The sequence below is a fragment of the Ursus americanus genome, chromosome 2, assembly GCF_024610735.1.
Source record: "Ursus americanus isolate L20-20 chromosome 2, mUrsAme1.1.p, whole genome shotgun sequence".
NCBI classification, from domain to species: Eukaryota; Metazoa; Chordata; class Mammalia; order Carnivora; family Ursidae; genus Ursus; species Ursus americanus.
Window position 1 is genome coordinate 99,632,930 of NC_142128.1, and position 19,798 is coordinate 99,652,727.

Genomic DNA, 19,798 nt, shown 5'->3' on the forward strand with positions numbered 1-19,798 from the left:
CTCTCTGTGACTCCTTCCCCAGATTTGGGAAGTTTCCAGCTATCATTTCTTCAAAGAAATCTTCTGCCCCCTTTTCTCACTCTTCTCCTTCTGGGATCCCTGTCATGTGACTGTTCTTATGCTTGATGGTGTCGCTGAGTTCCCTGCGTCTGTTCTCATTTTGCATCATTTTTTTCTCTCACTGCTCAGCTTGATTACTGTCTATTACTCTGTCCTCCGGGTGGCTGATCCATTCTTCTACTTCCTTTTTTTTTTTTACTGTTTATTCTAGGTAGTTTATTTTTAATTCCATTTAGTGAGTCCATTATCTCTAATTGGTTCTCTTTGTGGAGGGTCTCAAAAAGTGGAGGTCCTCCACTTTCTTCTCAAGTCTAGCGATTGTCTTTACGATCACTACTTTTAATGCTCTATCAGGTGTATTACTTATCTCCATTTCACTTAGCTCTCTTGCTGTGATTTTGTTCTCTTCTTTCATTTAGAACATATTATTCTGTCTTCTCATTCTGTCTCTCTGTTTGTTTCTCTGTATTCGGAAAGTCAGCTACGTCTCCTGCACTTAACGGTAGTGGCTTTCTGATGAGGTCCTGCAGTTCCCTGCAGTGCAGTGTCCCCTGTTCCCCAGAACCTGGAGCTTCCGGGTGTCTCTTGTGTGTGTGTTTCCTGTGCCCTGTTGTGGCTGCAGTCCAGTCATCTGCAGTGGCTCTCTTTGCCTGTTGTGGGGTTTGGTCCCTATGTTGTTAATGGTCCAGTGTGAGGCTTGAGTTGGGCCAGACCAGGCATTTGCCAGGGCTGCAGTGGCACCAAAGTGCAGGGCACTTTCCCTGTATTGTCCCCTGAGAAGTTTCCTTGGTGGGCAGGGCGAGAGTCCAACTGGTGTGTGTGGTTATCTTCCCCCTTTCCCTGAGGCAGGAGTGACTACAGTGATGCTGGCCCCTGTCTGGGCTTTTTGCACACTGCCATGCCTGTGACAGCACTTTGAACGGGCTTCTGCCCAGGGCACATCGGAGGGGGCGGATCTGCAGGAGAACTTGGGGGGACGGGATGTACAGTGGTAGCAAGGTTTGCGTGGGGCTGTTATGGGAGGGGACCTGGAGCTGGGGCCTGGCTGCGGGGGCCGAGCAACTGTTAGCAAGCCAGGTGAGAGTGTTCCCACTGCACTGGGTCCTGCAGGTGTCCATGTATCTAGGCTGGGGCGTGAGGGAGGGAATGGTCTCCTAAGGGAGAAGTCTCCAAAGATCCCTGCTGTAGCGCACATTCTCGGATTAGTAAATGAACCTCCTCCTCATGTACCCCAGGTGTCTTTCAAGCTGCGCCTTCTGTGCTGTATCTCAGAGGGGCTGCTGCTTGTGCTGCCCTGTTAAGGGCAGGGACTCAGCTTCCTGTCTGAACCTGCTGATTCTTAAAGTTCAGGTGGTAAGCCCCACTGATGGTAAGAACTCACAAAGTTAGGCCCCTCTGGTTTCCAAAGCCAATGTTAGGGGGATTCCTCTTCCCAGTACAGGTCCCTGTGCCTGGGCTGGGGTCTGCTCCTCTTCCCCTGCCTGTGCCCGTGGGTCCCTCCCTCCTGCAGACAGTGTTGCAGGTCTGTTTGGTTCCCGCTGTGTCTCTGCCCATCCTACCCTCTTCGTGGTGGCCTCTTGTCAATGTGTAGCTGTGAAGAGGCTGTCCTGCCAGTCTTTGGGGAGTTTTCTGGGTCATTTACACTGATGTGAGTGTTATCTAGTTATATCTGTGGGACGAGGTGAGCCCAGGATCCTCCTGCTCCTCCGTCTTCCCTGACGTCTCTCCGGAAGCTTTGAAAACTTCCGTTTTGTCTTTGATATTCTAAATCTCACTTTAAATTCTCTAGTTATGTATTTTCATATTCTATTAGCCATTTTAGTATGGAGCCATTTATTTTTAGTTCGCTATGTTGACAGGAAAGAGGCTTCTGCTGTGAGATTCTTTGTTCCACATGATTCAATGAGTTGGATTTTTCCATATCAACAAGTTGTAGGTCCAAACTCTAAGCTAAATAAGCTTAACTATTTTCATAGCACTTATGTGTGTTTTAGAGTTTGTAGATTTTTTTTGTATTCTTATTTTAATGAAAATACAATTTGAGATGTATATATATAGAGATATATAGATATAGACATATATTTATATATGTATCTTTGTGGCTTTGTGCCTCGTGTCTTCCAGGAGACATACAGTGGATGGTTGCATGTAAGCTGTTGCCTACATTTTGCATATTTATACAGTTTGAGGATTTTCACTTTGCTAAAAAAAAAAGGGAAGGAAGATGTTAGTTGACAAGTTTTGCTTTCTCTGTCTTGTATAAGCATCTTTCCATCTCTCCTCAGCCTACGCATTCCTTCCTCTCATCTCTCCAGTTATATGTTACCTTTAACATTTTTCAAGTCGCAGCTAAAACAAACAGCATTGCCATCATAGTAGCATTTCTAGGTGCACAGTAATGGTTTGACTTTTGAACCTTGTTATATATTCAGCTCTTCATCAGTTTTACAAGTCAGTTTACAGGGGCGCCAGGGTGGCTCGGTTGTTAAGCGTCTGCCTTTGGCTCAGGGTGTGATCCCGGTGTTATGGGATCGAGCCCCACATCAGGCTCCTCCGCTGGGAGCCTGCTTCTTCCTCTCCCACTCCCCCTGCTTGTGTTCCCTCTCTCGCTGGCTGTCTCTATCTCTGTCAAATAAATAAATAAAATCTTTAAAAAAAAACAAAAAAAAAGAAAAAGTCAGTTTACAGGCATCAGTTTATTCTGCTACTTTCCCTTTGTATAATTTTTACATTTATTAATATGCAGGCTATCAACTGTTAAATAAACTGTTAATAAAATGTTGCCAAATAGTAATATATGGCTCAAGAAATGGCACAAAGTGCACAACTTATAGGATTAATATTAAATTGGGAATAATCCAGTCTTTTATTTAATAGTGTATTTTTGATTGTTTACACAGGGACCAGTGACATATAGCATATCCACGTAGGAATATATGTTATTAAATAAATACTCTGTAGGTGTGCTGTTTACACTTCTTGTTCAGTTGAGGTACAGGAGTCTGAATTGCATGCAATAGGCAATTGGAATCTATCCAACTTATTCACATTTCTGTCTCTAACAAAATCTACACTGTGGGGGTGCAGTGTCATTAAGTCAGGGCAACCATAGGATTAACAAAGAATTACCAAAACCATATCCTGGAATAAATGATGTATAGTTTGCCATGAGTTGACTCTATGGAACTTCCCTTACAACCATAAATACTTTACAGTAGAATTATGATTTTATTTCAAAACCTTCCAAAGTAAGGAATTGTGAAAATCTTTAACCAGGAGGGAAGACCTATCTCTTCTTTTGATTATCCCACTTCTGCTGATCCTCTGCATCCCATGCCACCCCTAGTCCACTCCTGCAGACTGTTGGCTTACATCTAGGCAGGTGTCTAGGTTTGTATTGTCCATGGAAGAGAATTCCTAGCCCCTGCATCTAAAACTACTGCATGTTCAGGCCCTAAGTGGGTGTCTCATCAACTCCTTTTAAAAGAGGTTGCTCTCATTGCGCTACTAGGTATTTACCCCAAAGATACAAATGCAGTGATCCAAAGGGGCACCTGCACCCCAGTGTTTATAGCAGCAGTGTCCACAATAGCCAAAGTATGGAAAGAGCCCAGATGTCCATCAGCAGGTGAATGGATAAAGAAGATGTGGTATATACATACAATGGAATACTACTCAGCCATCAAAAAAAGAAATCTTTACCTTTGCAATGACATGGATGGAACTAGAGGGTATTATGCTAAGTGAAATAAGTCAATCAGAGAAGACAATTAAATGATTTCATTCATAGGTGGAAGTTAAGAAACAAAACAGAGGAGATTGAGGAAGGGAGGGAAAAATAGAATAAGGTGAAATCAGAGAGGGAGACAAACCATAAGAGACTCTTAACTCTAGGAAACAAACAGAGGGTTGCTGGAGGGGAGGAGGTGGGGAGATGGGGTAACTGGATGATGGACATTAAGGAGGGCATGTGTTGTAATTAGCACTGGTTGTTATATACAACTGATGAATCATTGACCTCTACCCTGAAACTAATAATACACTATATGTTAATTAATTGAATGTAAATAAAATAAAACTTAAAAAATAAAAATGAAAGAGGTTGCTCTCAGCTGATCTCCTACCTCCAGTAGCCTGGCATTGGAAATACTTTGTCTCCATTCGTACAGTCCTGCTGAGTGTTCTGTGTCTCCTTCAGCAGCATCTGTCTGTTCCATCATGGGAATGCAAGGAATGAGAAGTGGAGTAGAAGAGGTCAGTGAGAAAAAGGATAAATCCCACTTTTTTCTGTAGGCACATTTACAGATAATATTGACGCTGAAATTAACCCCACTTTATTTTTTTTTAAGATTTTTTTTTTTTTAGATTTGAGATAGAGACAGAGAGCACTGAGCCAGGGGACAGAGGGAGAGAGAGAAGCAGGCTCCCCACTGAGCAGGGAGCCCGATGTAGGACTTGGTCCCAGGACCCTGAGATCATGACCTGAGCCGAAGGCAGATGCTTCACTGACTGAGCCACCCACATGTCCCTAAACCCCACTTTAGAAGGAAACGTGGCTGCCCTTATAATTCCTGCATTAAAATATTAAGTATCTTTCCAAGCTGCAGCCACTTACTGGATGTTTTAATGTCTAATCACATCAAGTCCTCAGTCTTACAAATTGTGCTTTCTGTTCTAGAATATTCTTAGTATTGTTACAAAGCTGAAAACCTACCTTAATGGTGATTGGAATTACACAAAGATACAGACTCTTTTAAATGTTCTTTTAGCATATGATAATTAGACAATGGTACTATGGTAACAGTTCTTAAATACATCTTAAAGAATGAATTCTTTTTTTTTCAAAAATTCATTTATTTTAGAGAGTGTGTGGGGGGGGGAGGGAGAGAGAAAATCTCAAGACAACTCCCCACTGAGGAAGCAGGGCTCGATGCCAGGACCCTGAGATCATGACCTGAGCTGAAATCAAGAGTTGAATGCTCAACTGACTGAACCTCCCAGGAGCCCTAAGAATGAATTTTTAAATTGGGGGAGAGTCTATAAATTTGCTACCTGGGATCTGTGAACATAACATTTTGTGGGTATTGTATCTTGGGGTAAGTAGTAGTCCCAGGTTGGTGAAATTAAGAACTGTCTTAAAGTGCAGTATTTGGTACCTATTAAGAGAGATTTTGTAGGGTTATGTCTTAAGGATTTAATTTGCAATGCACTTTAAATTAATGTATTTATTTTCTTTAGAATGCAATATTTATTGCGACAGAACAGTTGGGCTTACAACAGTGGCCAGCTCAGAAAAAGAAAATCGTACAGTTTTATAATCAACTGCAGGTAAGTGAGGAATGGCATGTTAGCAGCTCTTTGCTCCTGAACCTTAATAGTTCTGATCAAGGAGACAACCAGGGTAACAGTGAAGTGGTTTACTCGGTTTTTTTACCAGATGTGGTTACTTGACCCTTTAACTTTGAACAGATTATCTTCTTCACCCCTGTCCCCTTACTACATGATTCTAAAAACCCTGCACACGTGGTGTGAGTGTTCGGCCTTGCATAGCTGCGCCGCCTTTGCATTTTCTGTCCCCATGAATGAACCAGCTGGAAAAGATGGTGCATTTCCCTGATAATTAGTAATATTGTACATTTTCATATTTATTTCTTTGCCATTTGAATTTCCAGATTATATAACGTACTCATTTCTCAATTCGGTTTTTTGTCTTTTTCTTACCAAGTGTGTATAAACTTTTCATTATGCGTTTTTATATCCTATTTCTTTATTGTTTATATGCATTGCAAATAAATTCTCTAAATCTTAGGTTTTCAGAAATGTTCCTAGTGTTCAGTGTGCGGGAGACATTGTTAATGCAGGAAAGTCCATTTGTCTTTTTCTTATGGTTTGTTTTTGTGAATGTTTAGAAATCTTTTCTATCCTATTTCATAAAGATATTTCTATGATTTTTTTCCAAAATTTTTAAATTTTATTTGCATGGTATTATGCAAATGATACTTGCATTTCCCATTTTTAAGTTGTCTGGAATTTATTTTTCTTTAAGATGTCAAATATGGATCTTTTTCCTCAGATGGATAACCGGTTTTCCCAAGACTTTTCCTCACTGATTTGCTATTTCTCTCATATACCATGTTTCCAGTCTAATAAGGTGGATTTCTTTGTTGATTTCTTCCATGTTTTATTATTTTGGTCTTTATCTTATGACTACACCAGTCTTAATTACCATAGCTTCATAATAGGTTTCCATATCTGGTGGTACCAATTGTAAGAGAAGAAAAAAAAAAAAAAGCTATCCCTGACCCTCTTAGGGTTCCTGGCTGAGTCTGAAAATCAAATTGAGAAAGAAAGATTAGCAGAAGAAAAGCATGCGCATCTTAACTGTATTTAGTATTTTTTTACATGGGAGCCTTTAAAGAGAATAGAGACCCAAAGAAGCGAGCAGAACAGGAGGCTTTATAGAAAAAGAAACAATGAATTTGTGCAGAGTTAGCAGGGCAGAGGGGTTTGGGCTGGGGGTGTAGTAGGTGGTGAAGAAGTAACTAGGAAGATACAGGCCAGTTGAGCCAGGTTTGTCCATAAAGCCTTGTCAGCCCCTCATTTCCCATAAGGATGTCTCTGTCCTCTGGGTACGAAGAGGGCGCCTTTCACGTGGGGCTTTTATGACCTCTTTCAGGGGAAGAAAGGTGAGGTGGGGAAGCTCAGAGTGACCTTCCTGTTTCTGCCATGTAAAGAAGACTCCTCCAGCTTAATCTAACATGCCAAAGACAGGGTGCCTATCTTGTCCTGAGCCCTGCCATCATCTTCCCTCTTTGTCATTTTCCCCGATTCTTAGATAATCAGTTGATTGTTTGCCAGTGAAAAAAAATTAAAATTAAAAAGTCCTATTTGGATTTCTATTCGGATAGAATTGAATGAATAACTCGTGTTGAGAATTTTCATTTTATGGTATCACATTTTTCCCTTCCTGAATATATTGAGTTGATTTAACAAGTTAGCCTGCCACAGCTTCACAGCAGCAGAAAGTGCTAGACTCCTGGGTCAGAAAGGACCGTTTACCACTCAGCAACAGCAGTAGCCTTATCCCCAAGATTTAGTTCTTGGAGGATGACGCGGGGTCAGGTGATGCCTGCATGTGTGGTAAGTGTTCCACAGAAGCACCCCATCTTAGGAACACTGCAGCCTTAGAAGGGGACTACCAGCAGACATTCCTAGCCTTTGCTCAGGAAGGAGACATTATCTTTGTTATTCTAGACAGGAATTTAACGTTCTCCATCCTGATTAGAGGACTGTATCTTCCAAAAACTGTTTGCTATACAAACATCCTTGAAAAGGCAGTCCTAAACAAAGCTTCCGATGCCTCTGTTCAGAGGCATGTAGAAATGTCAGCGACTGTAGAGAATTGTCTCCCCAAAATTCCACCCCTTGTTTATACACTGTCTTGGCTTCTGGTGAATTTTCCCATGGCCGCTCTGTTGACTACTCTGATTAATCTGACTGCCAGGGGCTGGGACCACTTTTATTCAGCTTATTTCCTACAACATTTAGCTAGAGCCTCTATCAAGAGGACGATACACAGTAGGACGGAGCCAACCTAAAATACTAATCTCAGCCATGCCTATCAAAGGTTCGGGGCTCAAACAGCTGAACACATCAGAAGCCATCAGACTCCACCTTAAAAGCCAGGGGGATTTCTCCTGAAGCTGCTATATATTGATTGTTCCTCTTGGTCCAAAGGATTAATCCAGGTAGAGCAAGAGTATCAGCTGTACAGATGTTGTCTCGGCCCAGGAGGAGAAAGGGACCAGGGCCATTCTATCATCCATAACAACCCTGGACTGATGTGACTGCCTTCCTGGGACAAGTTGATGTTTCCTTAAATACTAGATTTTTAACACTTTAACCGCCTCTGAGGTGCAAGTTGCATTGTTTTGGGGAAGGAGACAAGTTGGTGCCTGACTTCTACGTAAGAAATCAAGCCTAAGGGTATACATGGTGCCCTTAGAAAGAGTTTCTTAATAGTTGTTGGGTTCCCCAAACGGGACTATCACAGTTCAAGGGATACAGTTCTCAGTTCGAATAATTAGGTCTAGTTCTTTTTTTGTTTTGTTTTTGGAGTGACCACTTGAGGACAAGCAGTCCAGTCTGACCTGTTTGCCATATCATGAGCCAGATGGCATTTGTCTGCTCCAGGAAATGAGTGAGCAATGGAGATAGGAGTGAGGAAGATAGGCAAGACATCTTGAGCGATGGCCAGGTGTTTTGCCTGGGAGGTGCAGAAGCTGAGGCCACCCCTGCAGTTCCTGCTAGATTTCTCCGTAACGGGTAGGGGAATAACACTTAAATCATGGTCAGTTCTATTTGGTAGGGGGTGGTGGTCCCAGCAGTCAGGAAGATGAAAGGCTCCTACATTTGTTTGGGGTACCCCCTTTGCCAGGAAGGAAAGAGAGGGAGTTCTGAAAGACAAAAGATCTTCAGTATTCATCTTTCCCCCTGTATTCCGTGGTCTGAGGTGTGCCCTCCCTAGGTGTCTGGGTTTTTGCTGCTCTTGCACTGCCACAAAATTGGTATGCCCCATTTCAGTACTTATTACCATAATTATTTTCTAAACATCCCCTGCTGTGATGCACGAGGGACAAGGGCATTTTTATGGAACTTGGAACCATTATGTACCCTGCTTTGGCCTGCGTGGGCCACTGTGGAAGGACTCATCAGGAAGTATACTCGATCAAGTGGTCATTATCCTTATGGCCTAAGACCATGTCATTCCAAGAGAATCCAGGTAATTGAACCAGAATTAAATTTGAATCCTCTGGGCCCCATTTTGGAATGTGTACAATCAGGGTGGCCTGAGGTCGTCATTAGGGAACAGAAAGAAACCCCATGCTCAGGATTGGTCAGAATGAATCCCAAATTCTCAAAATAGATCTCTATAATCCCCCTTCTCTTTTATGCTGATAATTACCTAGGAAGCAGATGAAAGGAAATGAACCCCTTCTGGGGATGTCTACATTCAATGACCAGCCCTCCCTGGTAAGGTGTGTGGACAAAGAAAAGGGAAGGGGCATGGATCAGAAATCTTTGGAGTCAGTCTTTGAGAAGGCTGTTCCAATGCTCAGTAATACCAGATGCATATGGATGGTAGGGAGCATAGGAGGCCCACAGAATGTCTGGACCATCAGCTCGTGGTTAAGAGACTCCTATAATAAAAGGTATACCATTGTCCGACTGCAAATGGTCCAGAAATCCAAATGACACAATTTTCGTTTCAAGAAACATAATGGTGTGGCTGGAGTTAGCTGATTGGATCAAAACAGCAATCCCATAGCCTGAAATAGTGTCAGTGTCAGTGAGTCACCACCAATAGCCCCAGGAGAGGGGGTGTGCAGATCTGATGAAGGATCTGCCTGGAGTACGTGGGGGTCATTCGTGCCCAGGCAGTACGACTCTTCCCACCATGAAGTCTGGAGCACAGCAGTAGTCCCTGTGTCACAAACACACGGTCCTTTACTTTGTGAGTTCTGTGACGGAGAACACGTTGCCACATCCCATGTGACGTTGTGTCCAGCCAGCAATCATGGCAGTCTGGGAAGGACAGGCTTGATCAGCAGCCTGGTTCTGGGTCCTCGTCGTGGGCCCATGAGTAACTCCGATAGTCTCAGTAGCGGCCCCAATTCGCTTCCACAGTTCACAACTCCAGAGAGGGTTATCTTTAATCTTGTAGTCCGTAACAGTTTCCCAAGTGGCAGGCCAAATAGCAAGGCCACTGCCAAAGCCAGAGTCAGAGTTCTCACCGTGAACAGAACTGACAGGTCTGCTCTTGGTTCTTCATTGCTGGCTCTGAGGAGGGACAGCGAGAGCCTTCAGGTCTCAGCTAGGCTGAGCCACCAGTAAAACGGACTAAGGCATATACGGGATCTTTGTAAATCAAGGGCTTCACTGGGCCAGCAGCTTTGCTTTAGGACGTGAAGTAGGGGATAAAGTTGCTCCCACAGGGACAGCTGCCTCTCTTTCATGTAAGGCCATGATGCCCCGGTGGCCAGTTAGCTGCGTCATGCAAGCCTTTTGGACTCCTTCTCACCTGGCCAGTTGCAGGATGGAATTATCAGAGCAGAGAATCATAAGACCTACATGAGGATAAAGAGACTGGAATGGAAGTGAAAAATATTTTAGCTTTATCCATATTTGAATTTTAATGTATTTATTTGATATATTATTAAAGATAATCATTTCTTTAATCCTATTCCAGTAGTCTAAAAGAGATGGGGAGGGACACTTTAAGAGCTTTAGCATCTGACGCTTTCCCCCTTGTCTTAGTCCGTTTGGGCTGTCGTAACAAAATACCATAGATGGGGTGGTTTAAACAATAGACATTTATTTCTCACTGTTCTGGAGGCTGGGAAGTTTAAGATCAAAGTGCTAGCAGATTTGGCTTCTGGTGAGAGCTCTCTTCCTGGCTTGTGGATGGTCCCCTTCTCACTGTGTCCTCACATAGTGGAGAGATGTTAAACTCTGGTCCCTCTCCCTCTTTTTGTAAAGACACTAATCCCATCACAGGCCCACCCTCATGACCTCGTCTAAACCTAATTACCTAGCAAAGGCCTCACTTCCAGTATTGTTGCATTGGGTGTCAGCCTCAACATTTGAATTTTAGAGGAACACAAACATGGACTCTGTAACACCATTTGTGATTGGGTTGGACAGAAGAAGATGGGATCAAGCAAATTTTGTAAGAGATGAGGAACTTTGGACAGTGGGTACCTAGTGGTTTTATTAACTAGATTAGGGAATAAGAGAAGCAACAAGTGTGAAAAGAAGGTGTAGATTAGATTATGTTGACTTTGAAAATCATGTGAGACATCCAGATGGAAGTATCTAGTAGACCACTGAAATTTCACTCAGGCACATAGAACCAAAGCCTGGAAAAAATAAATACATTAGGAAGTCATTAGAACTCAGGTCATAGTGAAAGATGTTCAAGTTGATGAGATTGGTAGGGCTAATGTAGGAAGAAGGGAGAGAGAAAAGGATGAATTAGAGAAGACTAACATGGAAATGACATTCAAAACTCAAAAGAGAAAAGAATAGAGAAGAGGAAAGCGGAGATAAATCATATTACAGAAGCCAATCTTAGAGAAAGGTCCAAAAATAAAGGAGAATTGGATAAAGATAAACCGTCAAATATCAAGAATTGAAAGTCATCCTTTGAATTTTAAAATTAGGAGGTTTCTGTTTATTTTGACATTAACCTAGTCAATGAAAACAGAACCCAGATTATAATAGATTGAACAGTAATATGAAGGAAGGGTTTGTGGATACAGAGATGTGTTTGAAATAAGAACCTTCGCATTTCATCTTAGCTGAACCATCAGTAAACCAAAATTAAATCATAAATCTGCAATTTTGTTTTAGACTTGCGTTGGTGTGATGTTAGTAGGCCCAACGTGTGGAGGAAAGACAACAGTCAGAAGAATTTTAGAAAGAGCATTAACACTATCACCAGTTGAAGACTTCCTATCAAGTAAAGAAAGGGCATCTATTTCACAGGTAAATACTAAGTAATATGTCTCTATTTCTTCAATCTTACTTTATACTTCAGTAACATTTTATGTCCTGTTTATATAAGTATGTTCTTTTTAAATTTATGCTAGGAATTTTGTAGTTAGGAATCATTGTAGTAAATAGGATTTTTTTTTTATTTCAATCTCAAACTAGTAATTACTAGTAATTACTACTACTAAAATCCGTGGAATTATATATTTATTTTGTATTTAGTCACCTTCATGGACTGGTAATGTTAAATTGTAATTGTTTTTATAGGTGATCAATTGAATCATCTTCAAATGAATATGATTTTGTCTCTTTTGTAATATTTATATAATTTTTATTCTTATTGCATTGATTAACCCTCCAAAACAGTGTTAACTGTAATAATATCTTGTTTCTTTATCTGAAATACCGTTAATATTGCTGCATTTAATATGGTATTTGCTCTTTGTGTATGATAGTCTTTCATACGCTGGGAATTTTCTTCCATTCTCATTATACTTTGGTTTTGATTTTTGGAATTTATGAAATAACTTTTCAGAATCTATTTTTTTATATTTTAATAGGTTAATAAGCTATGTTGATAGATTTATTAATATTAAATTATCCTGGAATTCCTAGAATAACTCTGACTTTTTCATATATATATATATTTTTTTTAATGACTAATATTTTTATTTCATTTTTTCCAAATTTTTATTTAAATTCTAGTTAATAGCATAGTAATACTTTCAGGAGTAGAATTCAGTGATTCATCACTTATATCTAACACCCAGTGCTCATCATGACAAGTGCCCTCCTTAATGCCCATCCCCCATCCTAGCCCATCCCCCACCCAACTCCCTCCATCACCCCTCAGTCTGTTCTCCCTCATTAGGAGTCTCTTATGGTTTGTTTCCCTCTTTTTCCCCCCCTTCCCATATGTTCATCTGCTGTTTCTTAAATTCCACATATGAGTGAAATCAGATGGTATTTTTATTAAATATAAAGTTAGATCCCGATAAATAACGTGTCCTTCAGTTGTCTTATTTAAAGGCTCGGCTGTCGTTATTCCACAAGTTTTAGAAAATCAGGTTCTCAGTTCTGCAGTTGGCTTGTTTCAGGTGGCATGCAGTTTCTTTCCATTTTTAGCTCTTACTTTCAATAAGCAAGAAAATGTGTCTTCTTTTCTGTAGTTTGCAGTGTATGTCTTTCTCCTCCTCGATTATATGTATTCCAAAGTATTTTATTCTTTGGATGCTATTATAAATGGACTTGAAATTTCTTAAACTTTGTTGTTGTTGTTGAAGCGTGTTCATTGCTGCTATATGGGAATGCAACTGATTTTTGTGTGTTGATCTTATATCCTGCAGATATGCTGGTTCATTTATTGGCTCTAGTAGTTGTTTTGTAGATTCTTTGGGATTTTCTATATATAGAATCATGTCATATTTAAATGGAGATACTTTTACTTCTCTCTTTGCAATTTGGATGCTTTTTAATTTATCACCTGATTACCCGGCTAGGACTTTCAGTGCAGTGTTTAATAGCAGCGGTGAAAATGGGAATTCTTGCCTTGTACCTGATATTAGGGCGAAAGCTTCCAGGCTTTCACCACTGACTATGGTATCATCTGTGGGTTTTTCATAAATACCCCTGATTATAGTAAGGAAGTTCCTTTCTATTTCTAGTTTGTTGAGTGTTTTTACCGTGAAAGGGTGTGAAACTTTATCGGATGTTTTTTTCTGCCTCTCTTAATGTGATCATGTGGTTTCTTTTGTCGTATTAATATGCTATATCACATTGATTGATTTTTTTGTTGTTGTTGAACCCACCCCTCCATTCCTAAAATAAATCTCATCTGGTCATGGTGAATCATCCTTTCAATGTGCTGTTGCATTCAGTTTGCTAGCACTTTCTTGAGGATTTTTGCATCTCTATGCGTAAGGGATACTGGTGTGTCCTTTTCTCATGGTGTCTTGGTGTGGATTTGGTATCAGGATCATTCTAGCCTCACAGAATGTGTTAGGAAGTATTTTTTCCTTTTCTATTTTTTTTGCAAGAATTTGAGTAAGGTTGGTGTTAATTCATTTTCAGGTGTTTGGTAAAACTCATCTACCATCTGATTTGGGACTTTCTTGGAGATTTTGATGACTGATTCAGTCTCTCTGCTTGTTACAGATCTGTTGAGATTTTCTGTTTCTTCTTGAGTTAGTTTTGATAATTTTTGTTATTTCTAGGAATTTATCTGTGTCCTGTAGATTACATAATTTGGCATACAGTCATTCATAATGTTTTCTTATAATCCTTTTAATTTCTACAAGGCGCTAGGAGTGTCCATACTTTATTTCTGATATTATTTGTGTCTTTTTTAATTTAATAATTATTTCCTTTTTTATTGAGGTATAACTGACATATAGTATTATATTGTTTCAGGTGTGCAACATAGTTATTTGACATTTATATATATTGTGAAATGATGACCACTAGTCTAGTTACCATGTCACTGAACAAAATTAATAGTGTTATTGACTGTATTGCCCATGCTGTGCATTGCATATCCATGACTTATTTTTTATATGACTAGAATTTTGTACCTTTTGATTCCTTTCAACTATTTTGGTCCCCCTCCCAATATATTTCCCCTCTGGCAACCACCAATATATTCTCTGTATCTATGAGTCTTGGGTTTTTGTCTTTTAGATTCCACATATAAGTGAAATCATGTGGTATTTGTCTTTCTCTCTCTGACTTACTTCCTGAGCATAATCCCAAGATTATTCTTGGCTTGTCTCTCTCTCTCTCTTTTTCCCTTTGCTGATGTGTTTTGTTTCTTAAATTCCACATATAAGTAGTGTATAGAATTGTTGAGCCACTATAGTGTACAACTGAAACTAATATAACACTGTATGTTAACTACACTAGAATTAAAATGAAAAAAAAAACAATATTAAGTCTTCCAATCCATATATGTATATATTTTCTAGATATAAGTCCCTTATCAGGGACTATGATTTACAAACCCTTTCTTTCATTTCGTGGTTGTCTTTATTTTCTTGATGGTATCCTTTGAAACACCAAAGTTTTTAACCTTGATGAAGTTCAGTCTATTTTTTCCATGTTGTTACAAAATGGAAAGATTTTATTCTTTTTTTAATGATGAATAGGATTCCGTCATATATATATATACACACACGTGTGTGTGTGTATGTGCGTGCATGTGTGTGTATACACACCACATCTTCTTTATCCATTCTTCCATCAGTGGACATTTAGGTTGCTTCTGTATTTTGGACATTGTAAATAATGTTGAAATAAACATAAGGGTGCATATAACTTTTCAAATTAGTGTTTTTGTTTTCTTCAAATAGATAACAAAGAGTGGAATTGTTAGATTATTAATTAATGATCACAGATTATTAGGGTCTCTTTCTTTGGAGTGAAAGACCTCTCCTAAAACTCTTTGGTGTTAATAGTGCAAAAATTTAAATAATTGTACTATAGTTAGTGCCTTTAAGAAACCACACTGGATTTTTTTCAGATTTCAGGAAGAAAAGGAAAAGTAGATATTTGTGTTTTAAATCCGAAGTGTATCACTGTTGGTGAACTATATGGACAACTGGATCCTAATACTATGGAATGGACTGATGGATTATTATCAACAGCAGTTCGAAATTATGTATATTTTAACACTGCAAGGAACTCAAAGAAAGACAGCGATTTCGGACTGAAATCAAGAATCTCAGATGCATCTGATGTAAGTTAATATGGAAGGATTATTTTTGTCTATTGTGGATTACTTCATTGTTTAAAGATTGATATTTAAGCATTATTATACTTACCAGTATAAAAGTAAATTTAAAAATTATTATGATCAGGGGCGCCTAGGTGGCACAGTCATTAAGCGTCTGCCTTCGGCTCAGGGCGTGATCCCGGCGTTCTGGGATCGAGCCCCACATCAGGCTCCTCCGCTAGGAGCCTGCTTCTTCCTCTCCCACTCCCCCTGCTTGTGTTCCCTCTCTCAGTGGCTGTCTCTCTCTCTCAAATAAATAAAATCTTTAAAAAAAAATTATTATTATCAGTTTAAAAAGGAGAAAAATTAGAAGCTATGAAAAAACAGAAAATATGACACCGGGTTTTAAAATGGTTGGTAAACAATAAAATGAAAGATACTGGCTTTTAAAGTAGCACAGAGTGGGTTAAGTGTAAGCAGAGGGTGATCTAGTGATTCTGTCACCACCAGTATATCTTACAAATTAATGAGTATGAAAATACTTCACTGGAAAAGTGAAAAAGTTTTTGATACAAAATTCATCACAAAATCAACATAAATAGCAAACAAAAATTTGAATGTTGTATTCTCATTAGTTATAAGTAGGAATTACTAGTAAATTTCATTAGCCAAAATGTATTAACAGACGAATGGCATTTAAAACCAAACAGATAAACAAAGATTTTTTTTTAAGTTTTTACTTAAGTTCCAGTTAGTTAACACAGAGTGTAATATTAATTTCAGGCGTACAGTATAGTGATTCAGCCCTTCCATGCATCACCCATGCTCATCACGACAAGTGCACTCTTAGCCCGTTTACCTGTCTCACCTGTCCTCCCGCCCACCTCCCACCCAGTGACCATCAATGTGTTCTCTAGAGTTAAGAGTCTGTTTTTTGGTTTCTCTCTCTCTCTCTCTTTTTTTTTCTCCCTTGCTCATTTGTTTTGTTTCTTAAATTCCACATACAAGTGATGAATAGAATTGTTGAGCCACTATATTGTACACATGAAACTAATATAACACCGTATCTTAACTACACTAGAATTAAAATGAAAAAAAAGTATTAAGTCTTCCAATCCATATTTTTTTTCTAGATGCAAGTATCTTATCAGGGACTATGATTTACAAACACTTTCTTTCATTTTGTGGGTTGTCTTTATTTTCTTGATGGTATCCTTTGAAACACAAGTTTTTAACCTTGATGAAGTTCAATCTATTTTTCCTTTGTCACTTGTTTTTTGATATCATATCTGAAGAAAGCTTTGCATAATTCAAGGTCAAAGACTTTATTCTGTGCTTTATTATAAGAGTTTTATGGTTTTCACTTTTCTATTTAGGTCTTTGGTCTCTTTTGGGTTGACTTTTGTGTCGAAGGGATCCCAGTTCATTCTTTTGCATCTGAATATCCAATTGTTCCAGAACTATTGTTGAAAAGACTGTTCTTTCCCACATTGAATTGTCTTGTCACTCTTGTCAAAATCAACTGATTGTGAATGTAGGGATTTATTTCTGGACTTTCTGTTCCATTAATCTTGACGTCTATCCTTATGCAAATGCCACACTTGATTACTGGAGCTTTGCACTAAGTTTTGAAATAGAAAGCTAAAGTAGTTTTTAAGACCTTGACAAATTGATTCTAAAATGTACGTAGAAGAACCAAGGTCCCTGATATTCCTGAATAAAAAAACAAGGGGAAGAATCTGGGTGGTGAGATCTGCCAGAGGTCAAGAATTATTATAAAATTGGGGTACAACAGCCTGCTATTGGTGCAGAAAAAGTTGGCGGTTCTGAACTACTCTGTGCCTATGACATAATGTAAAAATGTGTAGAAAAAATAACTGAATTTTGTAGAGAAATTGATAAATCACATCCTAGTGTGAGATTTTATTGCATCATTCTCAGTAATTGATAGAGAAGGAATATCCTAAAGTGGCTGTGATTAAATTCTTCATGCTAATTATCACCAGTTAGAAATGGAAATAGGAAAAATTCTGCTAACAGTGGCAAAAATCTATAAAAAAAATACATTGGAATAAATGTAAAAGAAAGGAACTTGTCATGGGAGGGTGGCAGCGAGGGAGGCAGGAATACCTATACCAAATTAATATACGGATATAATGTCTTTCCAAGCAAAATCCCCCTTTAAAAAAAAGTGAATTAAATGACTTTAAAGTTCATTAGGAAGTATAAATGTTCCAAGAGTTCAAAGAAAATCTGGGCAAAAACCATAGTGCTTTTTATTTCTAAAATGTTCTATATTAATTTTAGAACAAATCCATACTGTAACCAAAACAGTGAGGTACAATATAATGCAGTGCCATAGTTAATAACACGGTATTGGATATTTGAAAGTTTGTAAGAGAGCGGATCTTCAGAGTTCTCACCGCAAGAAAAAAATGTTTACGTATGTGTAGTGATGGATGCTAACCAGACTTTTATGATCATTTCATAATCTACACAAATACTGAATTCATTATATCACACATCCGAGACTAATGTAATGTCGAGTGTTGAGTACATGTCAGGAAAAAAAAAAAAAAAGGTAACACTTTTCAAAACCTGAATAAAATCCCTGGAAGGTGCTAACACAGAAACGGAACCAGTCAGAGTCCAGAAACATATTCAGACATATATAGGAAATTAATATACAACTGAAGTAATATTTCTAATCAGGAAAAGCATTGTTTACTCAATTCATTGTTTATATAGATTGCTATTTTGTGATGTGAAAACATAGAAAGACCCTTACCTCTACCTCATTCCCTACCCAGAAATAAATTTCCAGGGGTGACTGGGTGGCTCTGTGGATTAAGCTCAGGTTGTGATCCCCAGGTCTTGGGATCAAGTCCCGCATCAGGCTCCCTGCTCAGCAGGGAGCCTGCTTCTCCCTCTCCCTCTGCCTGCCGCTCCCCCTGCCTGTGCTCTTGCTCTTTGTCAAATAAAAAAGGGAAGGAAGGAGGGAGGGAGGGAAGGAGAAAATTCCAGATGAAATAACCAACTAAATATAAAAATAAAATTATAAAAACATAATAATATTTGGGGACATATTTGTAGAGTTAGGAAGACCTTAACTAAAACTGGGAACCCAAAAATCATAAAAGGGAGATAAAATTATTTGACTGTAAATATAAGAAAAAAATTTTTTAATAGTTGCAACAGACAGCTTCTATTAAAGCAAACCACAGTCTGGAAGAAAGCTTACAGCATCTTATAGGAGTGAGTTAGTATCCTTGCTATAGACGAGGTGCTATAAGAATAGACGCAAATAAGAAAGGATGGAAAACTCAGGAGATGAGGAAGGCTATGACTAGAACGCTGATCGAACACATGAAAATGGTCAAGTGACATATGAAAGACCCACAGCCTAAGTATTAGTCAAAAATTAAAAATTGTAGGGGCGCCTGGGTGGCACAGGGGTTAAGCGTCTGCCTTCAGCTCAGGGCGTGATCCCAGCGTTCTGGGATCGAGTCCCACATCAGGCTCCTCCGTTATGAGCCTGCTTCTTCCTCTCCCACTCCCCCTGCTTGTGTTCCCTCTCTCGCTGGCTGTCTGTATCTCTGTCAAATAAATAAATAAAATCTTTAAAAAATAAATAAATAAAATAAAAAAATAAAAAAAATAAAAATTGTAGCAATGATAGGTTTCACATTTTTCTCATCAAGTTTTCACAACCTAAGAATATCAGTAGCTAAACCATTTGGTATTAACGAAGATGTGGAGAAACAAACATTCCTACATCTTGTTGGTGGAAGTATTGTCACAAACTTTCAAAAAGAAATCCAATAGAATTTATTAAGGATTAAAATCCAGATAACATTTGACCCACAATCCCACATTTTTTAAAAATCTAGGGAAAGAAATGCAGTAGTGCATAATGACTTATGTACAGGGCTGGTAAGTGCAGACTTACAGAAATAATCATTGGAAACAGCCCCGTGCTTGGTCTTCTCCCTGATGAGCCTTGAGAATGAGAAGTGGCTGGTTACCGTCTGTTGGGTTGTGAGGCCCTGGCTGAAACATGGGCCTCACTCCTGTGTGTGGTCTCTCTCTGGAGCCCACTGGCTCTAGTGTTTGGTCAGCTTCCCCTACTCTTGGGGGCAAAGAAAACCAGTGCTAGTCAGCTGATGATATGGGACTCGACCCTGTTGAGGAGCAAAATAATAAAGTCCCCCAGATAATTAAGAGTTAACTGTATGCATAGATCAGAATTTCTCAGAGATTCGTGTGAGAACAACCTGTATTTGTATCACCTGGGGAGTATAATACAAATGGGGATTCCTGGACAACTCTGCAAACCGATTCTGTCAGAGTCTCCAAGGATGAGGTGTTAGAATCTGTGGTTTAGCAGATCCTGGAGGTAATTCTTCTGTGCCTAAAATTTTAAAAGTACTATGAAGGAGGGGGGAAATATGCACCAAAATATCAACAGTGATTCTTTAT

At 39.1% G+C, this 19,798-nt stretch overlaps 1 protein-coding gene across 1 annotated transcript in view; it reads left to right on the plus strand.

The window, feature by feature from the left end:
* Window positions 1–19,798, plus strand: part of DNAH14 (dynein axonemal heavy chain 14) — a 300,961-nt gene that overhangs the window by 129,218 nt on the left and 151,945 nt on the right. Inside the window, exons 35-37 of the mRNA XM_087859257.1 lie at window positions 5,299–5,388; window positions 11,473–11,607; window positions 15,128–15,343. Coding sequence (XP_087715383.1) covers window positions 5,299–5,388; window positions 11,473–11,607; window positions 15,128–15,343 — 441 coding nt within the window. The remainder of the gene's footprint in view (window positions 1–5,298; window positions 5,389–11,472; window positions 11,608–15,127; window positions 15,344–19,798) is intronic.